This window comes from Phasianus colchicus, chromosome 3 (genome assembly GCF_987193195.1).
Source record: "Phasianus colchicus chromosome 3, bPhaCol1.hap1.1, whole genome shotgun sequence".
Taxonomy (NCBI): Eukaryota; Metazoa; Chordata; class Aves; order Galliformes; family Phasianidae; genus Phasianus; species Phasianus colchicus.
The window spans coordinates 65,459,702-65,487,500 of record NC_143438.1 but is presented as its reverse complement, the minus strand read 5'-3'; the positions used below and the strand labels follow the sequence as shown (position 1 = coordinate 65,487,500).

The window sequence follows — 27,799 nt, the reverse complement described above, 5'->3', positions numbered from 1 at the left end:
TTCTCAGTTTACTTGAAATATGCAGGCAAGGTGTCCTCCACCTCATTAGAGAAAGCAACCTAAAGATGGACTGGTTCTGACTGTAGAGTGCATATACACACGAAGCATGTCTCATATATTAATTGAAGAAATCTTTTCTCTGTTTCAAGTACCCAATATAGTGCAGTGACTGGTAACAGTCTATTAAAAAGCAACTTCTGTGAAATGCATAGTTGGTCAGAAAATTAAATGATGGCACAGGGTATAAAGGCAGCTAACTTCAAAAGGCTATACTTTACACTTCGTGTCATTTTTTCAGGCAAGTAAGTTTGCTAGAGAAAAGAGCACACAAAATGTGTGCTGCACACAGAACTGTAGAAGTGAAGCAATACCAGGAACAGTGCACTAGTGCACAGATAAGAGAACAATAAATGCAGGTTCTGTAATGGTGGTTAGAAGGATATTAGCTACTAGAAAGCACTAATGGAGTGAACAAGAATGACACTTAAATCATCAATATCCAGGTGCTCAGCATTGCTTAGGAATAAAGCAATTAGGATTCAAAGGGAATAATTGTCAGATTTAACAAAGAGGCTATTTAATGTTTGTCACCATGTCATTACTCCTATTTAATGGTAGGGGAACATTAAGGAGTTAAAATGCATGGATTAGATAGCATAGTGAAACAAGTCACAACAGTTATAATTAAAAAGTGGGTAATTGTCACAGTTACTGCACAATGACACAGAAGATGGTATTGCTTGCCTCTATCCTTTCAATAGGAAGTAACAGGCAATTGTGTATGGATTCTGCAGAAAATATTTCAAGTGATAAATACTGTGGATGAAAAATTCATGAATGATGCAATCAGTATGAACTGCTGCCCCAGCTTTTTCATTTTTGGGGGGCTGTCAGCTACATCAGGTTTTTCTGATTTCTTTCTCTTCTTACTCTCTTCAACCCTTACACATCATGTTGTCTTCATTATTTTCATCTTGATGATGGCCACAGCAGGCAAGATCTATTACATGTTGCAGCTATTATTTGGAATTTCTTTGAAATGCTTAGAATGCAAGATGTAGTAGAAGAGTGAAATTTAGCTATTTTACTGAAAGGTGAAAGTGGAGCCAAGGTTTCCAAAACCAAAAGAAGAAAACTTGGTGAAACAAATGCTGCATTTCCAGACTTGAGAGATTTAAAATAGAAAATTCACTGATAATGAAGAAGCACTCTAATTCTGCTATCTCTTTTAAGTGGCTCCCAAAGAGGAAAGATTTTTCTTTTCCTTAGAGGAATTAGAGGACTAAAGATATAGAAATGAAAGTGCTAGCAGTGGGCCAAAAGCAAACAGAGAACAGAATTTAGTATCCTGATAATGTGGAAAGTAAATGCTGTTGAATCAAGCTGCTCTCTGGACAAGATTTTAAAAACTACTAAGTAAATTTATCCAGTGATGATGTGTGCATTCTTGAAAAAGCTGCTGTGAATGTTCAAAGGAACTCAGGCTTAAGTGATATGCAAAGAAACTATGGTAATGGGTGATGACATAGAACAAGTATTAATAGAGGCAAAATGATGCACTAATTTTCCACAATGTACCACAAAATTAAGAAAAAAAGACAGTAAATTTCAGGAACAGCTAAAAACAGCAGGTGAATTCCCTTATCTACAGTCATCTGAAAAACAAGAAAGAACTTCAACAACATAATCAAGCTAGAACTAAAATTCTGTATGAATTAGAATTCCACCAAATAACTCCATATTAGGAAGTATACTGAATATATAAGTTGAGTGAATATAGCTTTAACATCTACAAGGTAATACAAGTGTGTTATCTAGAGAAATATATCCCACAGGTGAGAAGATTCTTAGATATATCATCCTGGAACCACACAATAATTCTGACATTGCAAGACACTTGTTTTAGAACAAAGTTCTGAACTAAGTTTAAAGTTGATCGGTCCTTTCATTCAGAAATGAAGAAATTAATCTTATTTTAATGACTGCAGTACACTTTGCAAATAGAAGCCCAGTCTGAGCACTAAACAAAAGAGACAAAATGAAATTTTCCTTCATGATTAAGGATTATTGTTCCATTTCAAACCTTTTGTGAAAACAAATATTGCATTTTAAAAAGACTAGTGTTTTGAAAAAGTTAGTTGTATTCACAGTTTTTTGGAAACCCATAAACAATGTTGGATGCAAGAATATTGAAGTGAAATCCCTCATAATACAAGTGTAACTGAGCAAGCTCATTTATTTGTCTATCATGATTGAACAGAAATGCAGGAGGGAATTTTAAATTTTAGGTTTATTATTGTAGTTTCAATATTTCCTTACCTTAGCAAACTGCAAATATATTCTTTAGAAGCGAGGTTCTTACTAATTTTGACATTTGCCCTTTAATCAAACATGAAGGGACTGGGTGGGGTTTGCCAAAGGAAATGCCAATACCTTAAACATCAATGCAAACTGGTAAATATTTAAACATAGGAAGTCTCAGTGAGCCTTCTTCTAAAGAGCATTTTCAGGATTGGGCCAAAATGAAGAAATGACACATGAACGACAAATTAAGAAACTGCAGTAAATTTCACAAGAAGTAGGCTTGAAGAATTTGATAGTGAGTCATAAGGGAGTTAGCTTCAACAAAATCCTTCATGTAGAGGATGATGCAGAGCAATTGTCCTGCTAACTGAGAATATTCACAGTGCTAGCAAAACCATAGCCAAAAACAAGTTTTCTAGGAACTAAACAAGTCCTATTTAAACAACTCTTAGCATCAAATATGAATGTAACTCATCAACCAAAGCAGTCTAGGAAAATAGAAATAGGTTAATTAGTTGCAGGAAATACTAGTGTTGAGCTCACTTCTGAATGGAGAACTTCTGAGTATATTACTTATTTTTATAATGAATGATTAAAATAATCTATTTTTTCCATTCACTGTGACTGCTCCATTTTGTATCATTAGGGAATAGAGATTTATACATTCAAGTATTTGCCAAGGATCCAACGTGGGATGTAAGGGTTATTTAGCGTATAGGAGAAGAAAAACAAAACAAACAAACAAACAAAAAAAAAAAAAAAAACACAAAAAAGAAACCAAGACTGTACAAGCTGATTTACACAGTGGGCCTTGCCCACAATGGGCTAATTAACCTTAAGAAGATGCAAGATGAAAGAGGCTAAAAATCCATCTCAATTGACAGTGCACTGTGTATGCTACGATACTAATGATTTATGTTTATCTCAAAGAAGAGATAATTTGTGGAAATTGGAAAATAAGGAAAGTGAGTTACTATAGATCAGTAGGCCTATTTACCTGGCATTCTGCTTTTATATTATTAACAGAGAAATGCATAGATTCTGAGGTTGAATTAATTCTAGTAGGTTAAACAGTACCAGGGAATATACTCTACAGATTGAACTCGGTTATTTGTAAAGATAAACAGTGAGAATGGTCAAGTGCATAGTTTTGTCTAAGGCCAAGTAACGTTCTCAAAAACAGCTCTTTGAAACAACTGAAAGGCTACCATGGTTGTGCAGCCATTCACCATCAGCCCTTTGCGCATGGACTCACTTCCTATTATTGAGAGTAAAAGAATGTAATAATATGTTCCCACGCAAACTTATTTTAGCATTTTAGACAAAACCCATTTTAGCTGAAAGTTGACCTAAACAAATTTACAAAGGCTGCTCCTATTTTATTATGTTGGCCCATGACTTCAGAGCTGAGTGTTGGTTTTATGGCAGTAGAGTCTGAACTTTCCTGACAATATTCAGTTAACTTTAGTTGCTGTGTGATAAATGGCAGTAGAGGAGCAGTCTGACATGGAAGTTGTATGAAACAAACATGTATCATTGAACTCCCCCATGCAAAAAAATGGCATTCATTGGCATTCATCAACACTGGCTGAATGCTATGGATACCAAACAGTGAGTGTGAGCACAGTGAAGTGATGGGTGTTGCATATCAGCAATGGAGACAGCAACATGAAAAACAAGCCACATTGTGGACAGCCATGCATAGCTGTCACCACACAAAATGAAGAGCACTTCAATCAGCTCATCCATGTGAATCAGCAGATTATGACCAGGGAACTGTTTATGGAGCTGAGTATTGGCTTCAATGTCTTGGAAACAACGGTGGAAACATTGGAATATCACAAAGTTCGCAACAGATGGGTCCCATAATTGCTAACATATGAACAGAAAGAACACCATATGCAAGTTTTGCAGGGGCTAATGAACCAATTCAAGGCAAAGGGTGACAGTTTCCTGGATCACATCATTACTCATGATTAAATGTGATATCACCACTACAAGCCAGAGTCAAAACAACAGGTCATGAAGTGGTGATATATGAATTCCCATTGAAGAAAAAAAATCAAGACACAGCCCTCAGTGAATAGAGTGATGTGTGCACTGTCATTTCAGGTAGGAAACGAACGATCCTTTTGGATTTCCTGGAACCCAAACTGACCATCATCTCTGAATGTTACTTTGTGATGCTGACTAAGCTGAGCTTGAACTTCCAGAGACAGGCTGGAGAAGACTTCTTGCAGCCCATAACCAGGAGCCATACCAGTTTGAAGACCATGGAGCACATTGTCATTCTTGACTGGACTGTCCAACCACATTGTATAGTCCAAATTTGACACCTTCTGATTTCTATCTGTTCAACTGATGAAAGATGGACTGTATGGGCAATGTCTTCCTAGCAATGATGTCATCATAGCAGTACGAAACAGTGAGGTATCTCTGCCATGCTTTTGCTCATCACTGTTGAAATGCATAGCTAATGCTAATGGCTATGTTGAAGAATAGTGTTTTGCAGCTGAGAATTTGCTCTATCAAATAACACTATTGTGTTCTTTTTATCTGTAGTAGTTTCCATGGAAATAAGAAGGAGGAATTACTTTCAGAGTATGTTCAGATCTATTCAGATATATGCATTTAACAAAGTTATATGGAGAAACCATATCTATAATTTTAATGAACAACAACCAGCCATTTTTGGACCTGGACACTGTATGCCATTAAGAAGGAAATACAACAACTTTATATTTCCTTTATATGCACTCTCTGTGCCAATAAATATTTTACAAAAGCCAGAGGGCAGTCAGCCAGAAACTCCATTGAGGAAGCCATTCTGATCCAATGAAGAGAAAAGTGAGATACTTTGACCACTACTTAGGGAAATAATAACATCGTCATCATTAATCAAAGCAGAGATGGGTAGCAGAAAAGATACTGCTATAGTCTTAGTTTGCCTAACAACACTAGCGATTAAGCCCTTACCTCATTTGCCAAAGTTAGTTGTTTTGTAAAAAAAAAAAAAAAATTAGATTACTAGCAAGTTCAATTACTTGATAAAATGAGGTGAAGCGTCTTAACCAACTTCCTACCTCTGCTGTGCATGTATTTGATATAAATGTGTAAAATTTGAGGATCAGTCAGAGAACTTCAGTCTGCAATGCTGCACTCACAGTGAACTCTGGAAAATTGAAGCCTACTACAAATAAAAATAATAAGTTCATCCATTGAGGACTAAACAAATCATTCTACATCTTGATTCTCTAACTTCTATTACATTTATTTTAAGAGGAAGTATTTTCCAATGTGAGCAAAAACCAGCCAGCAGAGTTACGTGTTCACTTTAAAAGCACAAATCCAAGCAAAGTGGTGTATGTCTGTAATGTCTTTAAAAACTAGGAGTAGAAGATATATTCAGAAACTTCTGAAATTTGGATCATATTGAAACTACCATTAATAATCACCTTCAACAGAAAACGTATCTATTCTAATTATTCAGAAATATAGTACAGGGTTTGGGGCAGAATTTTTTAGTGTTTATTGTGAATTAACAGATTACACTGTCTTAAGGGGTGGACTAAATGCCTGATGAAACACTACAGTGGAAATGACTATTTTGTACTTCATCAGATGTTACTTAAAATACATGCGTACAAAGATTTTACAGACAAAATTCTAACCCACATTTTGCCTACAGTGATATTATTCAGAAAAACAACAACAACAAACAAATGAAAAACCTCCAATAACAATGCTATTGCTATATTTTTGATGTTACAGAAGCCTAATATGAGCTCAAAAACATTTCTGTTTATTAGATTTCAATTAAAACCTATATATTCTGATTAGGGGAAATCAGATCTATCACCCAGTTTGCAGTGACAATCTTGTATGGCACTGGATACACCTCATTGCAATACTTTTTAGCTACTCACAGAATCATATAATCACAGAGTGGAAGGGATCTCTGGAGTTTAGCTAGTCTAACCCCTTCTCAAGCAAGGCCACCTAGAGCAGTTTGCTCAGTCCATATCCAGGTGACTTTTGAAGATCTCCAAGAAGACTTCACAATCTCTCTGGGCAATCTGTTCCAGTGCTCCATCACCCAATAATGTGAATGCACAATATACTGTTTTAGAAGGGAATGTGACTACACAAGATGACTACACAAGATTATAGACTTACTGTTCGAACTTTGCGGAAATCCAGGTAAGGAGGATGGACCATTCATTCCAGGTAGAAGAACAGGAGGAAGGCCAGGAAGTCCTGGATAAGCTGCTGGCAAACTGATGCCATGAAGAGAACTGCTGTCCATCATGCCCGGCTGCTGTACTGTTAATCCTAGCACATCAGTAGCCTTTTTTATGCGATCCAATTCTTGCTGCGCCATCAGCTGTCTAACTGTTGTAGGAGCTAAATAATCTTTCTCCCGATCTAGCTGACTTCCCACAGTTTCTCTCACTTTTGTAATATGCTGTTTGGAAAAGATATGATCTCTTATGGACAAACGTGCTGAATATTTTATAGCACATAGAGAGCATTCTGGCTTTGTCCCATCGGGCCCAGTCTGATTTATCATGAATGGCTTCCCTATGTTAATTTTGAATTTCTTTTCTTTTGCCCGTGCGTTCTGAAACCAAACTTGGACTACACGTTTGGGCAGACCAATCTCATTCCCTAACATTTCGCATTCTTGCATTGTTGGAGTCCGGTAGTCACTAAAGCAAGCTTTGAGAACTTTAAGCTGAAGGTTACTCATTTGTGTTCGGAAACGTTTGTGGCCTGGCCGATCACTGTTTTTGGATTTAAAGGGATTGCTAGCTCCAAAAGGGTTAGGTGAACTTGGATCAGCTATGCTTGAAGTTTCACTGCGGTCGGCATTATCATCAGGGTCATCAGTAATGTAGTAACTTTGGTCATGATCACCATCTTTTTCACTGAAATGTATTGAGGGGCTTGTAAGGGAAAAGAGAAATTTATCATCAGTATTCTCATTCGTAGGTGTAGTTGCAGCTTTTGTTAGCGCATCATTCACAAGTGTTTTTGGCTCTTTGGGAGGTGATGCAGGCTTTGCATCCCCTGAACTGCCAGTCGTACTCTCCATTTCATTGTTCCCCTCATCTCCTGTTGTGGCATCGCTAATTGCTGTATTAATTGATGAAGTCTCATCAAAGTCAGTCTTGTTTTGATCATATGCAGAGTCAGCAGGAGGAGCATTCAAATTTTCTATATCCTCGCTAGACTCTGCTTTAAAAGAAGAAGGACTTAAGAGATTTTTTGGTGACATTTCTGCAGTTTTGCTAATGGGCGTTGATACAGTGGAGGCTAGTTCATTTTCACTTGATAGTTCAGTTTTTGCTAATGACAATGATGGATAATCAAAAAATATGTATTTTTGGGGACTATCTCCTCCATCTTCAGTTGATATCAAAGGACTTGGAGGCAAACTATAACCGGCCTGTTTCCCTTCATTCCAATGTCGAGAGCGAATGTGACTTTCTAAAGCTGATTTTGCTTTAAACAGAGCTCGACAAAAAGGACACCTTTTATGGGACTGGGCTGGACCAACAGCACGGAACTGTCCTTTTCTTTCTCGGGCTCTTGTGTTCTGAAACCAGACTTGTACAACTCTCTTTTTAAGTCCCACTTCACGTGCAATGTGATCTAGCATCTTTCTGGTGGGGTTGGAATCTAACAGGTACTTTTCATAGAGTATTTCCAGTTGCTCTGGAGTAATTGTAGTTCTTAGACGCTTATCACGATGTTGATCTTCTCCACTGTTTCCTCCCTCTTTCTCACTGCAGTTATTATCTTCTTTATCATCCAGTTTTCGTTTCATGGAACCGGAAACTGTGGCAGGGTGTGCTGCATGTGATGAGCCAGTTTGTGGTGGCATCTGAGCAAGAGAACTATTAAGCAACTGTCCAGTCATCAAAGGATTATTGGGGTCAAATATCATATAGGGCATATCCATTGGTCTCTCTAGAAACTGTGAGTGAATAAATTGGTTTTGGGCTGCTAGGAAATGCATGTGCTGGTGCTCTTGCCAAAGTTCTAGAGTTGGAAAGGCAACTGTACACTGATCACATTGGTACTGTAATAACTGAGGAGGTAGACTGTTCTGTAGAGGAGTCATTGAAATTGGTAAAGGACTGGAAGGAACAGGTGTAGTCTGTGATGCAGAAGGAGGTCTCCCTATTATTTGTGATTGTTTTTGTTGCTGTGGTTGAGAAGCAGAGGGCTGAGGATCAGAAGGGGTTACTGGAGCAGATGGTACTGGTTTGGTACTTTGGGAAGTTGTATCAGTTTGCTTGGAGATGGTTTCATTTGGTTTTGGTTTTTCATTCGACTCTGGTTTAGGAGAAGCCTTCTCAGCCTCTGGTTTGGGGGATGGAATCAAAGGAGTACTAGAACCAGAACCAGAGCTTGCTGCCGTGACTGCCAGGCTTTTTGATGCATCGTTTTGGCCAGAAACTGTGCAGTTCTTATATACTGTTTGATCTGATGCATCCATGGAATCTTCAGTTTGGCTTTCATCTTGAGCATCATCATCTTCATCTTTATAACACTGCTTTTTCTGATGCGTAATCAAATCAAAGATCCTGGGAAAAACCACACTGCACTTTTTGCACTGATACTGCATGTTACTAGTTCGAATGTAGCGTTCATTCGTCAATTCCCTTTTCTCATTGTCCTTAGTTTCAGCTTGATTTTCATAACTTTTGCGAGCTTTCTGCCGTGCATTTTGGAACCATACAACAATAACTCGAGTAGGTAGGTTAAGAACAGTTGAAAGTTGTTCAATTTCATCATCCTTTGGATAAGCATTTGTATCAAAGAAGTCTTGGAGGACACGAAGCTGGTAATCAGTAAACCGCGTTCTAGATGACCTCTTGCTGAAAGATGCATCAGACTTGTAAGGTTCAACTGCTGAAGGCTGAGGATCTATTCTGATATCTTCCAACACTGTTATGGGAGGGTTGCTGAAGTTATATGGAGAATCTTTATTTCTCTGTCGTTCTTTAAACAGTGTATTACGAAACCAGTGCTTGATAACTTTCTGTGAAAGACCAGACTTCTCAGCCATTTCTTGGATCTGTTCTTCACTTGGAGAATTGTTAATATCAAAATAAGCCCGCAATATTTTTAACTGATCATCTGTGATTCGTGTACGTGGACGCTTGAACTGAGAGTGGCGCAGGAAATTAGGATCTAATCCCAGCTGCTGCTGACAAAGCTGGGTAAGATCTGCAGACAGAGTATCCATTGGTGGCAACTGGAGGGCAAGCTGAGGAGGCAGTGCAGGATGCTGCACTGGCTGCATCATAATTGGAGGGAAGAGTGGGAGATCAAGTGAAACAGGAAGCTGGACTTGAGGTGGGGCAGATGGTGGTGGTGGTGGTGGAGGAGGTGGTGGTGGAGGAGGAGGAGGTGGTGGTGGTGTTGGTGGTGGAGCTTGCAAAGGAGTGGGAGTTGTGTTCTGAATTTTTGCAGCCCCAGCTGAAGAAGGCTGAGAAGGAGTTGGAGGAGGAGGAGGTGGCGGTGGTGGCGGAGGTGGTGGTGGTGGTGGAGGTGTTTCTGGAGAGGATGGAGAAATTGGATAAAGCTTGTCATATGCCTCCCTGTACTGTCGAGCAAACTTTTCTAATGCCCCATATGGAAAAAATTGCCCATGCACATGTTCTTGATGACTCTTCAGAATAAGAATGTTGGAAAAGAGCTTACTGCAGGTTCCACATTCTAGTTTGTCTGTATTATCACCTTCACCAGTCTTGCTTTTTTTCTGCACTTTTTGTCTGTTCTCATTGTATTGGATAACTAGCTCAAAACCAAAGTTCTCCAATAAAGCCTTGGCTGCATTTCCCCTTGCTCCAGAAGCTATTCTGGGTGGTGGGATGGCTGGTTCGGAGGATTTTGATTTTTTCATATCTTTGTTTTCTTTCAGTCCTTCACTCTCATTAGTAAATTCTTGCTTTGGCTTCTCTTGTTTCTCAGAAATCTCTTCAGACTCCTTATATGATGGCATATCCTTTATCAACTGGCAGTCTGTGCTTACTAGGCTAGTTTGCTCTGCTTTCATCAGCTTGCTGCTTTGCTGCTGCTGTTTTTGGGACTGAAGTTGGGGTTGGGTGGATTGATATTGTTGTGCTTGTTGCTGCAGTATCTGTAGCTGTGTTTGACCAACATGGTGCTGGGTTTGTATCTGCTGCTTCAAATCTTCCAGCAACGATCCTGTCATACCAGCCATTCCAGGCATACCAAATGTGGCAGAACCAGGCAAACCCAGGTCTGGGCTTAAGCTAAATTCTGTCCCAGGTATATAAAATGGGAAAAGGAATTGAGGCTGCTGGAACTGTAGGAGTGCTTCTGGTGTCATTGGAAAGTGAGGCAAAAAAGCTGGGTTTAGAAATTGGGGTTGAAAGAATGCAGCTTGCTGTTGCAGTTCATGCTGTAGTTGCATTTGAAGTTGTGCTGGTGACTGGGGTGGGTGATGTGTAGGTTGAGCAGAAATTAATTCAGAAGCTTGTTTTTTATTTAATTCTTTGGCATCTAAATGTGGTTCTTTGCTGTTAACTGCTGGTAAATTCATAGAATCTAGTATTCCTTGGCTGGGGCTATTAACATTCCCTGCTACACTATTTCCGCTACTTATATTACCACTTGGTTCTAATTTTGCAGCCCTTGCCTTTGTCTGATGAAGCACAGATCTCATGTGGATTTCCAATGTAGAACTTTGGCTATATGCAACATTACAAATGCTGCATTTGTAGGGTTTGTTGTCAGTGTTGCTGTTGGTTTCTTGAGGGACAGGACTTGACGCTTCCTGCAAAACCTTTTTGAGTTTATGTAGATGGGAGACTGAGTTATAGTGGACCAGGAGAATGTTCTTTTGAGTAAAAGACTCTTTACATACTGTACACTTATATGGGCGAGATGGATCTAGAAATTTTTCCATAGTAAAATTTGGCCCTTTTCTAAAAGGTAAGGTTCGCTTTGGTTCTGAGCCCATATCATCTGGAATAGAGCTACTATCACTTCCTACAGGGCTTGCTTTACCTTCCTGGTCCATCTCATAATCTCTTTCTATTTCCTGCTCTATTGCATGATCATCTTGTCCCATACTTTCACCTTCTGCCCAGAGTTCACCATTAACAGGTAAAGATGCACACAGCTGCTGAAGTTCAGCTTCATTGAGTTCAGGGTGGCCTGCTTCCAAGTGTTTTTTTAAAGCCTGGAATGTACGGAAGCTACGTTGGCAAAGGCTACACATGGTAGCTGCCCGAATAGCATGATACTGGGAATGTATTTGAAGCTTCTGCATAGTCTTAAAAGCCAAGCTACAATGGTTACAACGGTACTTATAGACATGGCGGTCAGAAACAGAGAGCTGTTGCTTCTTCTGCTGTTCATTTAGCTGATCTGGCATTGAATCTGTGGTCTTTATATCTTTACTGCCACTCTTATTCCATTCTGGCGTTTCAGTAGATTCTTTAGGTGGCTTCTGCTCCTCACTCTTAATTTCCATTCCAGGTTTTGATTCATCAATCCCAGGAGTACTTTTCTCATCCACAGGACTTTCACCTAGTTAAAGAAAGTGTGTTTTACACAAGTAGAAGAGAATAACACACAGTATTAGCATTTTTTTCATCAGAAATCAAGAGTGGCACATAGTATGCTTTATGTTGGCCTAGTAAAGAATAGCAATCCATAATTTTTTCTTGCATACCTGAATATTTCCCAGATCCCTCAGCTGTAATGGTTGCAGGTGTGTCACGTTCAGATTTCTCTGAAGCAGCTGCTGGCAATAGCATATTATTGGGCATCATGACATCTGGTACAGGAACCTTGGAAAACCAAGAATACAGTATTATTACAGGAACAGTCACAAAGAAACATGAAATTAAAATTGAAAAGAGCACCACATCTCAAAGACTGCCAAGATTAAACAAATGCCTTGGTTCAGTCCTTGATAATGGCTCCTGATGGATCATAAAATCGGAGCACTGTCTGTCCTTCAGTAGAGGATAAACTCAAAAGAATCCACAATAAAGTGATGCCACAGAAGCACATACATTCAATATTTTACTGTGGTTAATGTCACTACAAAGAAGGTTGGTTGGGTTTATAATGGGAATTTCCCTTGGACTTCCTCCACAGATAGAGACTGTGCTGAGATACAGTCAGCAGTCAATTCTTGACTAAGGGTAATCACACTTTACCTTACCTGAATAGCTTTTTAAACAAATGATCTGTTAAAGAAAATTATAAGATGATATCCAAACAGAAGGAGCAACTTATCGCCATTTAAAATATGGGTATTCTCTTTCCTTTGTTCTAAATTCCCTATGTAAGTATCTTCTTCAATGTACTCTACGCGTCATGTTATGTTTGAATTCTAGACAGAAATCTTTGAAAGATGTGGTATTATAGATGTCTAATAGTTCTCAGTGCAGTTAAACTGACATGATCATTTGTTTGATGCTTCATGTTTTTCTTTCGTTCAGATTTAGTGACTTTGATTTTGTTTGGGCAGAAGGGACTTCTACAAAAATGACCTAGTTAACTGCAAATGTCCCAGAGATGAACATTTTACTCGAAATTTTGTCATTAGAGTTCAGATATGGACAGAAAATAGTAGTTTTATCAATTAGTAAAATTTTTTAGATGATGTTGATTATGTTTTGCAAGTAGACATTTTTCTCTGACAAAAAAAAAAAAGGGACAACTCAGTAAGCGAGAAAGACTACAGCATATACAGAGAATAGGACAGATTTCAAAGTTGTCCCATTATTAGCATAGAGGGAATCAAGAAAAACTTGAGAAGAAAGATAGCAATCCTCAACATCAAAGAATCATAGACTTGTTTGAGTTTAAAGGGACCCTTAAAGGTCATCTGATCCCACACCTCTGCAATGAACAGGGACACCTACAGCTAGATTAGCTTGCTCAGACCCCTGTCCAGCTTGACCCCTTGAGTGTCTCCAGGGATGGGGCATCCACCACCTCTCTGGTCAACCTGTTCCAGTGCCTCACAATCCTTATCATAAAAAACAAACAGACAAACAAACAAACAAACAAACTTCTTCCTGATAACGAACCTAAATCTTTCCTCTTTAAGTTTGAAACCATTTTCCCTTGTCCTATCACATCAGCCCCTGATAAAGATTCTGTTATCTTCTTTCTTAAAGCCCTCCTTTAGACACTGAAAGACTGCTATCAGGTTTCCCTAGAGCCTTTTCTTCTCCAAAATATGGTGTTTTTTTTCACATTCGCTCAGTTTCCAAAAAGGGCCTCTAATGTTAAATTTCTACAGCACTCTCCTTGTGATAGGGCCAAATATACATAGTTTGGCAGAATTACACTAAGTAGAAAACTGAGGAAAAGAAAAGAAGAAAGAAAACTTTAAACTGTTTTTGTGATTTCCAATTCAGCATTGTTCATCAGCACCTGGCACAAGCATCTCCATTAAACATCTCTTTCAATTCTTTATTCTTCTTTGCCATTTTTGGTTAGGTGGCTGGCCTACCACTGCAGTGTTATAAATGAATGAGTTGTCTGTGGTTACAGAAATAAATCTTTAAGGATCTCTGAGATTTCCAAGAACGTATCCTGGTAAAAAAAGGTAAGACATCTATTCACTATGGTGTCTTGGGAAGTCTATTTTTTATCTGAAAATACAATGTAATAATAACAAAAAAAACCCTAGACTTGACTGTGTTTTTACTGACACTGGTTTACATAGTGTTGAGACATTCTTTTTCTAGGAAATTTATTATTTTGATATGGTCCGTGAAATTTCTCAGTGAAGAACAGGATTTCCCAAGTGAAATTTGACAAGATTTGTTTTCTGAACTCTGCCAAATGTGGGTAATCTATTTCAAATCTATGCCTTATCCAGGGTAGGTATTGAAAACAGGTATTCTTTATCCAGAAGAACTGCCCTGGATTTTTCACACTCATATTTTTTCACAAAAAATCTGAAGAGTTTATTAAGCAGAGGCAGAATGTAAAAAATGGGACATAGTGAAAAATATACTTGTGTTTTCCATTAATACTACTATTGATATTTTATGGTGAAATTCAAATAATATAATGAAAGTAGCACAGTTATACACAGGAATACATCTATATTTTGGCACTATATTTTACAGAAAAGTCCTAGGTTTTTTTTACAAATTTGAGTCAGGATATACCTGAGACCTGGATAGTGTTAGATTAAATTTACAGGTGTAAGCTCAGAGGAACTTGCTTACTCCAAGGTAAAGTCAATGAGGAACTGTAGATTTTCAGCATCTTTGAAGTCCACCTCCAGTCCCTTGGAGAATTCCCAAGGGAAATCAGTCAACAGACAAACTGGCAACAGAAACTGAGAATCCTGATATCTTCCCCATCTCTGGCTACCAAAATGCACACATACACATACATTGCCAAGAGGCCAGAATACATTTCTGTAGTGTGTACTTCAGTATTTGGATCACTTACAGTCATGAGCAGCTTCTCCACACAGTCAGGTGACACACTGTGCAAATGGGTCAAATGAAGCTGGAGATGCATTTTGTTGCTGAGGACATCCTGGCAGAGGGGGCAGCAGATAACAGGTTGCATTGAATGCTGTGACAGGACATGCATCTGGATACGATTTGGGTCCCTACTATTGTAGTTACAATAAGGACACTGATAAAACTGAAAAACATCAAATTAAGATGCAGGACATTAGTCAATGTGCTTTAATAACTTTATGATATTGCTGTTTTAACAGCATGTCATCTTTGTTTTATTGTTATTTGAAAGAATTCTAGAGTACAATTAAATTCTTACATTTTCCTTTACCTGCTCATGACAAAATTTATTGTCCTCTGGAGGCTTTGATTTTTTAGCTGCACCATCCTCTTCTTTTGCCAGAAGAAGTTGTTGTGCCCCTACAACAGTGTTCACTTTTGGTTCCTTCTCTGGTGTGACTATTCCTGTTCCAAAAACAATTTTTAAGAACATATTTTAAACTTGAAAATACTGTTTTACAAAGAGGCTGTGATTCCAAAGGTCTGTGTTGTCTCTGAGGCTATTTTTTTTATGTTCTGAGAAAAAATACATATATTTGAGAAAACCAACTCTGGTAAGTATAAAAATGAAAACACTTTTATCTTGATGGATACTCTATAAATACATTTAAAAATGAACTATTTTCTACTGTTTAGATAACCTTAGGTTGCCTTTAAAGATTAATCAATAAGATGCTTTCTATAGCTGCTCAGTGTGAATTTGTGTATTACATTAAAACAAATCAGCTTTTGCTTAAAAATCCTGTTTTCCAAAATAATTAATTTGCTGATGTTTAATTACGCTCTCTCTTTCCTAAATTGTCTGAGCAATACGATTATTGTGGTGTTTTGATAACTCCTGCCTACTTACAATTCTGAAGCTAAATATAGTGAGGCTTTAAAAGAAATACTGTGGAGAATAGGATTTCAGAGCTAACTTAATATTAATTATATACAAAGATCAGTCATTTGGGATTGCCTTAGATGTTTACACTGTGAATTTTTATAGTCTGGCATTTGTGATCAAAACCAGAATATAATTGTTTTCTATAGATAGTTTTACTATTAAGTATTAAATACTATATTTAATATTATGCCTACTCTAGCTGTGTAATGTAGCCCAGTCTTGCACACATCAAAGAAAAGAGTGCAATTCTAATTTCCCAGTCCATCAGAAAATTCTTTCCAGCGTCAATTTGCCAGATAATCTCTTCTGCTAGGCTGGATATTACAAGAGCATTGGGTAGGCATGTCACATACATCTCACGACAAACACAAAACCTCATTTACCAACCATTCCAATCTCATCATAGTGCAGCATCATCTGACCTTTTTTCTGCTGTTTATTATGAGTATTTCTAATTTTAACTTTCAATTTTCACCATCTTCCAGTCAATTTGCAACTAAATTATTTCCAGGGTGAGGACACTATCACTGGACACTGGGTGCAAATACATCTTGAAATGCAATGAAGCTAAACCATTGATTGCTATCAGACCCAACGTAAATATATAGTCCAGGGGTAATCTGATTGTATGCTGTGCATGAAGATTTATCTTGATTTTTTTCAATCCACATAAGGTTCATATAAATGAACAAATTGCACCTCGTTGCACAATAACCTAGGATTAATTTAAAAATAAGGTCATGGATGTTTTGGCAACAAAGTAAACACGAACAAAGAAAATACTTGTATTTTTCTGCAGGCAAAATCAGTATCTTTTTCGTTATTATATCAATTATGTAGACTTTGTGCAACATTTGATATTAAAAGAGAAACATTAAAGAAAAGTAAAATAATAAAACAGCTTTCAAGGTAAATACCAAGTCCTCATGGTAAAATAATAAACAATTGAGAACTGAATCACACAGAGACATGTTCTGAAGGGCATTTAGGAAAAAAAACCAACATAAACATATTTTATGACTTATACATTAAAGCTGATTTCCCCACACATTGTTTCTCATTCCTAAGTTGGTAATTATTTCTTATGGCGTAATTTCGACCAGTATGTTCTCACTCAAATTAAAGTTTATTCCTGCCATATTTTCCTACTTTTAATTATCAATTTATCAGCATTGATTTAATATCTGGATAAGCTGCTTTCTGGAGCCTCCCTGAATTTTTACACTCTGAAGACCTGTTCCTGGAGGCTTCATTTTGATGGCTCAGTTAAGAGATGTACCTACAACCTGAAGCACTGGTGAAGCTTAAAGGTAAAATCTACATGCTACAGCAACAAAAGATACCACTTCATTACTCAGTTTGGTTTATGATAATTCAGTTCTCACTGGCCTAGCCACATTTACTTGGCAACACATCATTATTATTTAAATGTCTTTACTGTGAGAATTATAGAAAGTAAAAAAGTGACATACTATATTAACGGAGAAAGGTTGCTTCTCAGACTTTAGAAGGATAGGTTCAAATTATTAACCTCTCTTCATTTCCAACTGTCAAAAACGTCTAACAGTTGACTACTGTTTCTTACCTATATCATATGCCACTTTTAAAATGCTTCTTTTAAAAGACAAATGGGGCAGAATCTCAGCTGGTGTAAAGTGACATCGTCATACAGGATGCTGAATTTAAAAAGCAAGTAAAACAATTCTGCTTTCTTTTCCCCTTTTCACATCAGATTGTTTTTGACATTTTGTTACAGAAATTGGGATCCAAATTCTGCTCAAAAATCCATTTGTGAAAATGCATTTAGCACTGTTTTTGGCATTGGTATGCAACTGCTAATGAAATTGAGTTTGGAGTACACTCTGTGCGTCTCGGTACACAAAAGGTTAATATTATACATCATCTTCCACCAGAGGATAGGATGACTTGATTACTTCAAAGGGACAATAATAATTATGAAACACATTGTTCTCGTTTCAAGAAAAACAAGTATTTTTTTGGTTAAATTTTCTTTTGTTGTTAATATAATAAAATTATGGAGTCATCAAACACTGTGCTGGGGTCAATGAATGCATATAAGAGCACAGCTTTTTACTATGATTACAATGATATTTATATAAATTGTGGAAATTTAGAGACTTTTTTGTTTGCGTTGTTGATGTTGCTCTGGATTCAGTCAACCCCAAGCCCTTTACTTTCTACTGAACCCAAGTTACATCTGGACAATAGAACACTAACTGACAGGTTTGAAGAAAAAGGGTCTGATTCCTCAACCTGGGGTGAAGCCACATGCCCCTATGCATGGAGTGGATGTAATCCCCAAGGCAGAGCAGCACTTTATGCCTGGTCCTCTCTTGTCACAAGTGTAGCTGCAAAAGAAAAGGAGGTTTGGACTCCCTGTGCAAGCGAACAGTCCAGCGTGTAAAACTTAGCTCCTTTTCTTGCTGTATCAACTTTTCATTTTCTGTATTGGATTTAGTGTTTTAAGGAGCTTCCTGCAGAGAGGCTGAATAAAGTTATGGCCTTACAGATAGCGTATTGAAGGAGGAGAGGGGAGGAGAGAAAATGTTACAGTCCTGAGCTTGTGGTGTGGCACTGTTTTCATAGCTGAGTGTTCCACTGGCATGCTCTTCTTAATATGCAGCTGGAGGAAGAGACTAAATCTGTTGTTGTTCATGTTTTAAATACAAATTTTCTATTTTTGAGAAACATTATTTGTGTTTTTTTTTTCTCAATTGTGAAATACAACTTCAATACATTTTGTAACACAGAACACAATGTTGTTTTAGATGAATACCGTACTTTCAAAACACTTCGCTGAAAAGCCAAGATTAGTTCAAAATAAGTACCACAAAGTAGACTAGTTAATGATTAACTGTCAGTTACAGAATTAGTTAACTTGTCTAATATTGCTAATACAAAAATGACATATTTCATTGCAATTAAGATGCCATCATGTTTGTAGCATGTTTGAAATCCCAAAACAAAAATGTAAACTTTTGCGTGACTGATAAGTGGGAGAACGCTAAAGAAAGAAAATCCTCAAAAACCTGCAATCAAAATACTGTCTTGTTATTTATGAATCCTTGTATTTGATAAAGATTGCATAATTTAAGATTTCTGACACATCAGATTATGTTATTCAACTTCAAAATAATTCTAAAATTATAATTACTGGTATTCTTTCTAATTAGAGGAGAATGAAAGGATAATTTTCATTGCAATAATGAAGGTTAATTTCCATCCTTCCTCATGTTTACTACCTTATTAAAAAGTGCTCCCCTTAGCCATGGCAAAGACATATTACATTTTCAATGCAAATGTATTAATCTGGATAAATTCCATATTAATTCTTGCACTGCATAGAGCTGTAATTTGGATTATAATTAATCTAAAGTGGCACTAGATTTAACTGACAATATAAATGAGGCATTAGTAGGCTTTTCTATTCTGAATGAATATTCAACAAATATAACTTGCATATTGCCAAGTCTCATTTTGAAAGCTCTACTCCTTGAGATAAGGTAAGCAATACAGCACAACAGCTTACACAAACATGCTGTTACTAAATACATGTTAATCCTTCCTCGTCTAATAGATTCTATGCTAAAGAGGGGTCACACCACTTTCCTGTCCAACTTGTTAGTATTGTGATTAATTTATTGGTTTTCCTGAGATTTCTCTGGCAAGAATTGCAACACTCAATTCACGAGAAAGCCCAAATTAACATTCAATTATACATAAGCAGTTATATAGTCATTAGAAATACTTGTCAGCTGAGTGAAAATTAAGATGATGGTCTGCATGATACATATGGAGAATTAATTTAGATTATGAAAATAAAAGTTTCTAAAAGATTGAGGATTTCATAGTGCAAACCGCTTTCTCTAAAGCTCAAAGGCAAATCTTGTATTTCAGCCCTTGTTTGTATATGAATCTTACTGCAATGTTATTTTTGTAATTGCTGGCACGGGAATGCAGAACAATTATGCTGGTTTTTTTTTTGTTTTTTTTTTTTCTGTAGTGCACCCAGTAGGCATCTGGATATAGGTTTGTCCTAATTAAACTTGGCCCTTATGAGCAGCTAATCCTGATGGAATTTTGAGAATTCCCCTTCAGTATTTTTTTTTCTAGATTCCATCTTTTCTTTTTTTTCTCAAGTTTTCATATTATATTCTTTCTTGAACAGCTAAAAAATGGACCTAAGAAAATAAGAGCGCTGATAAACTCCCTGAATCACTTTCCAGTGTTCCCTAGGACAGAGTATACGGTGAGCAGTGTGAGCTCCAGGTAGCTGTCATCTTTTTCTTGTTGACGGGCAGACCCTGACAAAACTGCAGGAGACTTATGTCTGCTTTAGAGTATGGGTTTACTGCACCACAGACAGCTCTTTCAAAGACAGCTAAAGGGAGATATTTGTGGGTCACTCCAAAAGTAATGCCTCCTCTGCCTTTCTGTGGAAACCACAACAGATACAAAGACCACAGTAACACTATTTGATAGAAAAAATAGCTACAAAACAATATTTTTCAACATAGTCACCATCATTAGCTATGAATTTTCACCAGTGATGAACAAGAGAGCCTGCATGCTATGCACATTAAAATCTGCACCAGTGAAACTGCTGAAACACACCACCCACCACCTCACTGTGATCACAGCCACTGTTTCATCTCCATAAATGTTCAGCAGGCATTGAGGAATGTCAGTGGCTGATTTTTTTTCCGCATGGAGGAATTCAATTGCACACTTTTGCTTCATGTGCACTTCCATGTCAAACGCCATTTTGTCAGACTGCCCCTCTGCTACCATCTGTCACATGGCAACAAAATGCAATGGAACACTGTTGGGAAAGTTCATCCTCTACTGCCATACCACCAGTGTCCACCTCTGACATCATGGGCCAACATAGGAGGTATTACTTTCAGGGCAGCCCGTGTATGTTTTAAACCACAACACAGTTTCTTGCTCAACATCATCCTTGACATCATCAGCGTTACTTCAGATTTGTGATCTCTAAAAATAAAGCAACTGAAGAGCAGCTAAGGTTCTAAACTGTGAATGGATAGTGACCTTAGCACATCAACAAGCAAGATTAAAGGAAGCTTTATCTTTCAGTCAGTCTTCTGAATTAATCTGGCACAGAAAGGGCTACATATTTTTTATTATTTATTTTTTTAAATTAGTGAAAAAATGTTTAGAATGTAAGAGCAAAATATAGTATGGGAGAATTTGGATATAAAGAAGATAATGTAAAATTATATTTTCTCTACAACTATACATCTTTATGGAGAATACAACCTCCTTTGTATGCAGCTGTCATTGGCATACAAGGAAAAGATATATGACTACCTGAAACTAATAGGCTTCAACCTGTTTCAGCACTTCTTCTGCTTCAATGAATCCAACATAATGTAACTAGGTATAGCGTGCAGCAAAAGTAGCCAATGTAATATTCATTGTGACCATAGATTTCCATCTCATACATAAAAAGAATGGATGAAGTCACGTATTTGCCAAATCAAACACACAAAAAGCCTTGGGTATCTACACCAGATGCTGGCCCTGGGTTTGTTTGTGCACAAGTAAATGTCATGACATGGGGGTTTGTTTTCAAAGACAGTAGCTTTCATTACTGGGTTTTGTCTATTCCAGGAGATCAAAATTACCCAACCCATATAATCCATTTTCAATGATATTTCCTCTTTCTTAGGCTGAATCATCTGTAAACTTTTTCAATGGATTTTGTGTATTTTTTTCAAAATGCCTCAAATAAATGCCGAGGAAGAGGCCAGATTCTTGGGAGTAAGTGATCAGAGAGCAAGAACAAAAAAATAATAATAATAAAAACCCCACATTCTTTGGGTTAAAAGCGGGGCAAAACCTGATTGAAGAAAAAATTCAAGTGGTACCTAATCCTATGCTTATGAAAAATTAATATGCCATCAGAGGAATCACAAGTACAGCTAAGATTAATGAAAGGCGCTTAAAAAATTACAAGCACACAAACTGATTTGATTAAAAAATAATCTCACTGGTCGTCCTGTAATATTCTTCAACTTATCCGCATCTATCCTGTCAGATGGTTATGATTAAAAATAGGTCAATGGGAGGCTACTGATAGAAATCACATGCAAAATGCACATGCAATGAATAGTAGTGGGAATGTCCAGACAGTTTAAAATGAAAGAACATTTCATAAGTTAAAAAAAAAAAAGAGGAAGACAAAGTTCTAGCATCTTACCAGAGTCCTTACTAGTTTTTTTAGCTTCAGTATTGTCTCTCTCACTTGAGTCCTTATCATCACCAACAGCCACTGATGTACTTTTAGCAGACCCTTCTGTATCTTCACCTTGTTCTTCTGGGGAAAAGCATAGAAAAAAGATCCAACTTAGTGGCCATTCAACAGCAGGTAAAAAACTCTTCAAAAGAGCTCTTCAAGCACTTAAAGAAGTTGCCAAAATAGGGAAGAGATGAAGAAAATGTAGAGAATGGCCCTTTAAGGAGATTGGACATTAATTAGGAATAATTGGCAATATTTCAAAATCTACCCAGAAATTCCAAATGTGTCTTTATCAGAGTATCCACTTCCCACCAGCATACCAGATTTAAAGCTTATCATTTCATATTCTTTAGCAAGAAATTACTTGTGTTAAAATGCACGCATACAGATGCACACATATACCATGCCAGCTTGAACAAAAGCAAGCCCATGTAAAAATGTATCTTTAAGCCAAAAAAAGAAAAAAGAGAAAAAAAGGGGAATTCAAATATAAATCCTATTAGTACAGCAGTATCCCGCTAATTGCAGTAAGTAAGTATTAGGTATTAGGTACTGTATTAAATATAAACCCCTGGCTTTGCGGGAGAAGTCTCAAATTTTGTCTCCAGGGGGAGCCATTCAGGATAAATGATACAACTTGGTACATGGCTTCTGAGGAAGCAGCATTACCCACACCTCACTTACGTGTTCACACCAGCTAGATTACATGGAAATCTTCACAGTAACTCAAGCCTATTTAATTATTCTGTAAATCTTAGCTATGCTGCTACTGGTGGATTAATCTGTTTATGCAGTTAGCTTCTATGCTGGGGTTGTGTAGCACTAATCCGTGAAAGGCCCACTGTTCCTTTTCATCCTGTGATCATTTGTCTCTCACTGTGCTGATGTCACATTTTAATGAATTTTTAGCAATCTGAGTAATGCCAGATAACCAGACTTGCAACTCCCCACAGCATGGCATGCTGTTTTCATTGCAGCACAAAAAAAAAAAAAAAAAAAAAAAACCACCAAATCATATTTCTCAGTTCAGGTAGGAATTATATAAATTAGGAGGTGAAGGTAAAATGGGATTCAAAGCGCCAAGCTGCTCAATTTCATAAAATCTTTAATGACCATATAAATTAACCCTGGAAAGGCAAAAGGTCACAGACACACATTTGCATACACTCTTCTATTCACTTTTGATAAGCAGAGCTTTTATGCAGGGAACATGATACAATTAACCCTTCAGGAACCATACAAAATGCAGCTACCGACATTTTAAGTGTCAAGCATTAACTGAAAATTACACACTGCATAAAATTTTCATTGTAAATGCTATAGTGATTGAAAGGGGAAATAGTGGCCCTCTTCGCACCCCATGTTTTATTAATAACATTCTGACAGCCGAATGAAATATCCTCTGTCATATATAGCAGCTGAGCACAAAAAAAATTGCTGCTTAGTGCCTTACTTGCCAGCCATGCACTGAAACTGTACGCCCAGGCAAACAACCCTCAGATCGATGTGGTAAACCTATCTGATTCTCAAAACCTTTTGTAAATCAGGAAAAAAAAAAAAAATAAAAGGAGAGAGAGGAAAAGAAGTCCAAACAAAACAGCTGCAAATTTGGAAATCGAAAAAAAAAAAAAAAAATCAACCACAGATCAATGTGTTTTGCATTGACATTAAAATACAATGGTTTAGCGCTAAGCATGCATGTCCACCCTCTGGAACAATACAGGGAGAAAGACTGACCCCTCTCCTAAAAATAACTGCATACTAAAAAATTTCCATCCAAATGGATCCCCTCTTGTGCTGTTTTAGCACTCTGCCTGCTGCGACCCCGCTCCCTCCTGCGATGATAGCTAATCAAACATGGGAGCCATCCCGGCCGCAGCTGGAAGCAGGGCCATGTTTGTCCGACTGGCAAGGGAGCACAGTTCGGGATGCTGTGAGCCTGTGATCCTGCCTGCATCGGGCTGTGTTAATGCCAAGTGAACACACATGAGGCTCGTATCCAGTGTCAGGCCCTGTGGCCTCACAGAGCCCGTGGCAAATCCCTTCTCGACTCATCCTTGGGAACGGTCGCACTGCTTCTTTTAGTAGATTTACTGGCCCAGTTCCCCTGGGCTGGAAAATGAAGTGTCAAAGTGCTACTGAGTGTCCTTATCTTGAGGGGACATAAAATTGTAAGGGCTATCGTGGCACACATTAATAAAACATTGTGTGTGTGTCAGGCAAAGAGAAAGAAAATTATGAAGGTACTAAAAGAAAAGCTACAGTATCATCTGGGTCTCATCAGACAATTTTTGCAGGGTGCTCTCCTGTTTTTCTGGTATGTGTTTTAAGTGTGAGAGAAATTCCCAGACATGTTCTCCTATACATCATCGTGGTGTCTGACCTCAGCCTGACCCTGGCAACAGTTTGAGAAATCTGAATGTGAACAAAGACTCTGTGTCAGCAGCAGGGAGAGATTGCGGGATAGACTTTCCCCATCAACTTAATCGCAAACAGCAGTTCTGAGGCCATAACTTTACAGGGCTCCACCAAGCCACAAACACGTAACCTTTAGAGGTGAAACTGCCCCCTGCTCCCCACCCCCACCCCCTTCTGTGATTTTTCTCAGTCTTGTGGTGCTCCCTTTGATGTAGCAAGGCAATTAGCTCTAATGTTCAAGTGCTGCAGACCTGTTTTATGGTTTGGAAGGTGAGAGCTGTTTATTACAGGTAGGCTCCTGGGGGCCATAAAGACTTTGCAAATTTTTAATCATGCAAAAAACTAATCAAAATGTAACTTATACACACCATAAAAATTAATATCATTATTATGCACAGTATAAATTGCCTGCCTTGGCTTTCAATGGCACTCACTTCTAGAAAATACATTTGGCATTCATTTCAGAAATATGTATGGTATTCTCTTCAGGAATAAATTTCATAGACAGACATGATAATACAACTTCTCATATTTTTCTTCAAAATTACAGAAAGGCTGTCTAAGATTCACACTATCGAAACATTTATCAAAGGGACAGGATGGAAATCCAACAGCTCTAACTTAAAAGTAGTAAATTTACAACAACAACAAAAATCCTTAGAAAGACTGTTCATGTTCATTAGAATAGATAGCGAGAATGTCTAATGAAATGTGCTATCAAAAAAAAATCTACATACCTATGCAAAAAGAATAACCGACAAATATCTCTTTTGAGTAAAATTTTTGTTCTTACTTCAAATGCTAAGCAATAAGAATACTATTCAGTAATAAAAAAATGCAGTGATTCCTGCTGAAAATCAACAAAACACAGTGGGATGGGGCCACAGGTTCCAAAACAAGTCCTAATACTCTATTATAGATTTACAAGAGTCTTGCCTATATACATTTACAAATGTCAGCTTTGAAAATGAATAGACCAGCAGATTCAACTGTATAATGGCTTTAATAATACTTACTATTGAAATATGATATTTTATTCACACCTGGTTTTATTTTGTCTAAATGTTGAAAATTTCTTTTGATGTTGGATCTTTTGAATTTATACATTATCAACTTTTTCCTCATAGCTGACTTTGAATTAAACACAAAAAAGTGAGGTTAGCATAGTCTGAACTAAAACTGTCAAATCATGGAAAATGGAGTTAAGCTTTATAAGCAAAGTTAATCAGCTGATATTGCATATTACGTATTCTACATCATATAATTTAGTATGTTAATCTACACTCTTGGGCCCCAATTCTATACCAATTTCATAAAAGACCCTTATGACCTTCATGAGTTCAATGAAGTCAAGGTGTGTGATGCTTTCAATTGTAAAATCCAGGCCTCAACCTAGCTGATACTAGCAGCAACTTAGATGAATATCCATATATATATAGATAGATTAGAAAAGGCAGATTGCTGAGAATACATCCAGCATATGAACAATACTACCTTTTGAAATAAAATATGAAACAGTTAAAACAAGATAAAAGTCAGAGTGGAAACTTCACTGGTATATGAAACAATTCATAGTAATGACTGTTTTGGTCCTAAATTTTGTTGTTGTTGCTGTTAGTATCCCTTTTGCACTATCCAAATTGCAAGTAATTACCTAAATGGGGATGACCTACTAGTTGTGGGTGAGTAATTGTGGTTATAAGAGAGAAAGCAAGATTAAGCAAGTGTTTGTGGCTGAGGTCCGGATGAAAGTGGAAAGAATAAATCAATCAGCTGAAGTTGTAAGTGATAAATAGGAAATGAGAGATAAATTAATACACATACATATATTTGGTGTTTGTTATTTAATACGTTCAATTAACAGCTGAATCAGTGGTACATATGAATGTTCAGCACAGGTGTATCCCATGTTCATCTGGAAGAAGAAGTGACTTAATGAGATTGTCAGGATGAGAATTAACCAGCAGCAAAAAAAAAAGGAAGGACAGATTGGAGAAATGGGCTTGTGTTAGATAATGTAGAGAAAGGAGGAACAACAAAAGAAACCAAAGAAGAAAAACCCAATGAGTATGAAAGGAAAGAAAAAATAGAATTAAAAGCAAGCTGTGTGGATTTTCTTCTGGATTACCTCAGCTGCTCTACTTGGGTTCTCTCTGACTTCTGAATTACAGTTTATTTACCCAAATATTTCAGAAAGTATTTATTTAATTTTCTGGCTAGTCTTGCAGAGCATGAGTAAGGAACAGCATGACCTACACATTCAAGATCTTGACTGCATTCTCTAGTGGTCATATTTCATCTTCAAAAAGGATTGCTAATTTCTCATATAATGACTCAAGGGGAATAACAACACCAACCTGTTAATAACTGTTTCTAATCACTGTGTTATATTTAAAACTATTGCTTTTAGAAGGCTGAGCTTCCTGCAAACAAGCGTATAATTAAGTGATGATCATCATATTGACTGCTAACCTGGAGTTTGTATCAAACTGTACCATTTTGTTTTGTGGTGCATCATTTGATTTTTTTTTTTTACAGCATTCTGATGCTTATTTTCTTCTGGTTTATTACTGTGTCAGAAAAGCCCAACTGCAAAGCTGGCCAAACAGAGCACATCATGCTGCTTCCCAAGCAGCATCACAAATCACACCCACCCCACCCAGCAGCAAGTATTTCCCACTCATCACACTCAGTCTCATCTCTCTGACTACCAGGGAGTAGCAGGTCTCTTCTATCCTGCTTCCTTTTTTTTTTTCCTTGATTTGTGAAGGTAGAAAAGATTGGTTATCACCAGTTAATCTGCCTAGCACTATATTATTTCCTATTATTCCCCCTCAACCTTTTTCTTTTTTTTTTTTTTAAAACTGCTATCTACTTCCAGCTGCTGGAGAAGGAAAGGGAATGTTCTCCCCAGAAATTTAGAGGGGTGGGGTGTCCTTTCCAGTTCGGTGACTGAGCAAGCTCTCCCTTTATCTCATTCCTGGCTAGGATTGATTGCTTTCTAGTCTCCCTCTTGTATTCCCAGCATAAACCAGGAAAATAAGTGTATTTTACTCTGATAATGGTGTAAAACATTGGTAAACTTACACTGAGCCATACTGGCTGATAAGAATAAGGAAAAATCTGTGGGGGTTTTTGTTGTTTTATTTTTGTATTAGTATTTTATCAAATATTTTGCAGGAGGCAAAAGAAGCATATGCTGACAAAACCATTAACAGAGAACATCAAATATTCAGAAACAGCAATGTTTTCCAGATGTGATTGGAAATGCACAGTTAATCATTTACTATGCAAAAAGGGATACTTTTCTTACTTGGCCTTCTCTAGAAAGGCATTGAAGCATGAATCTATATTGAG

The 27,799-nt window shown here is 37.3% G+C and overlaps 1 protein-coding gene across 8 annotated transcripts in view; it reads right to left on the bottom strand.

Annotated features, from left to right (window-relative positions):
* The window catches only part of ZFHX4 (zinc finger homeobox 4), a 151,388-nt gene that overhangs the window by 5,094 nt on the left and 118,495 nt on the right, over window positions 1-27,799 (bottom strand). For 6 of the 8 annotated variants that reach the window (XM_090137732.1, XM_090137740.1, XM_090137734.1 and 3 more), the window contains exons 5-9: window positions 21,986-22,102; window positions 15,115-15,260; window positions 14,779-14,979; window positions 12,023-12,140; window positions 6,481-11,877 (exon numbers count right to left, since the gene is read on the bottom strand). In XM_090137732.1, coding sequence (XP_089993858.1) covers window positions 6,481-11,877; window positions 12,023-12,140; window positions 14,779-14,979; window positions 15,115-15,260; window positions 21,986-22,102 — 5,979 coding nt within the window. The remainder of the gene's footprint in view (window positions 1-6,480; window positions 11,878-12,022; window positions 12,141-14,778; window positions 14,980-15,114; window positions 15,261-21,985; window positions 22,103-27,799) is intronic. The other 2 variants (XM_090137739.1, XM_090137738.1) reach the window with 2 other exon arrangements.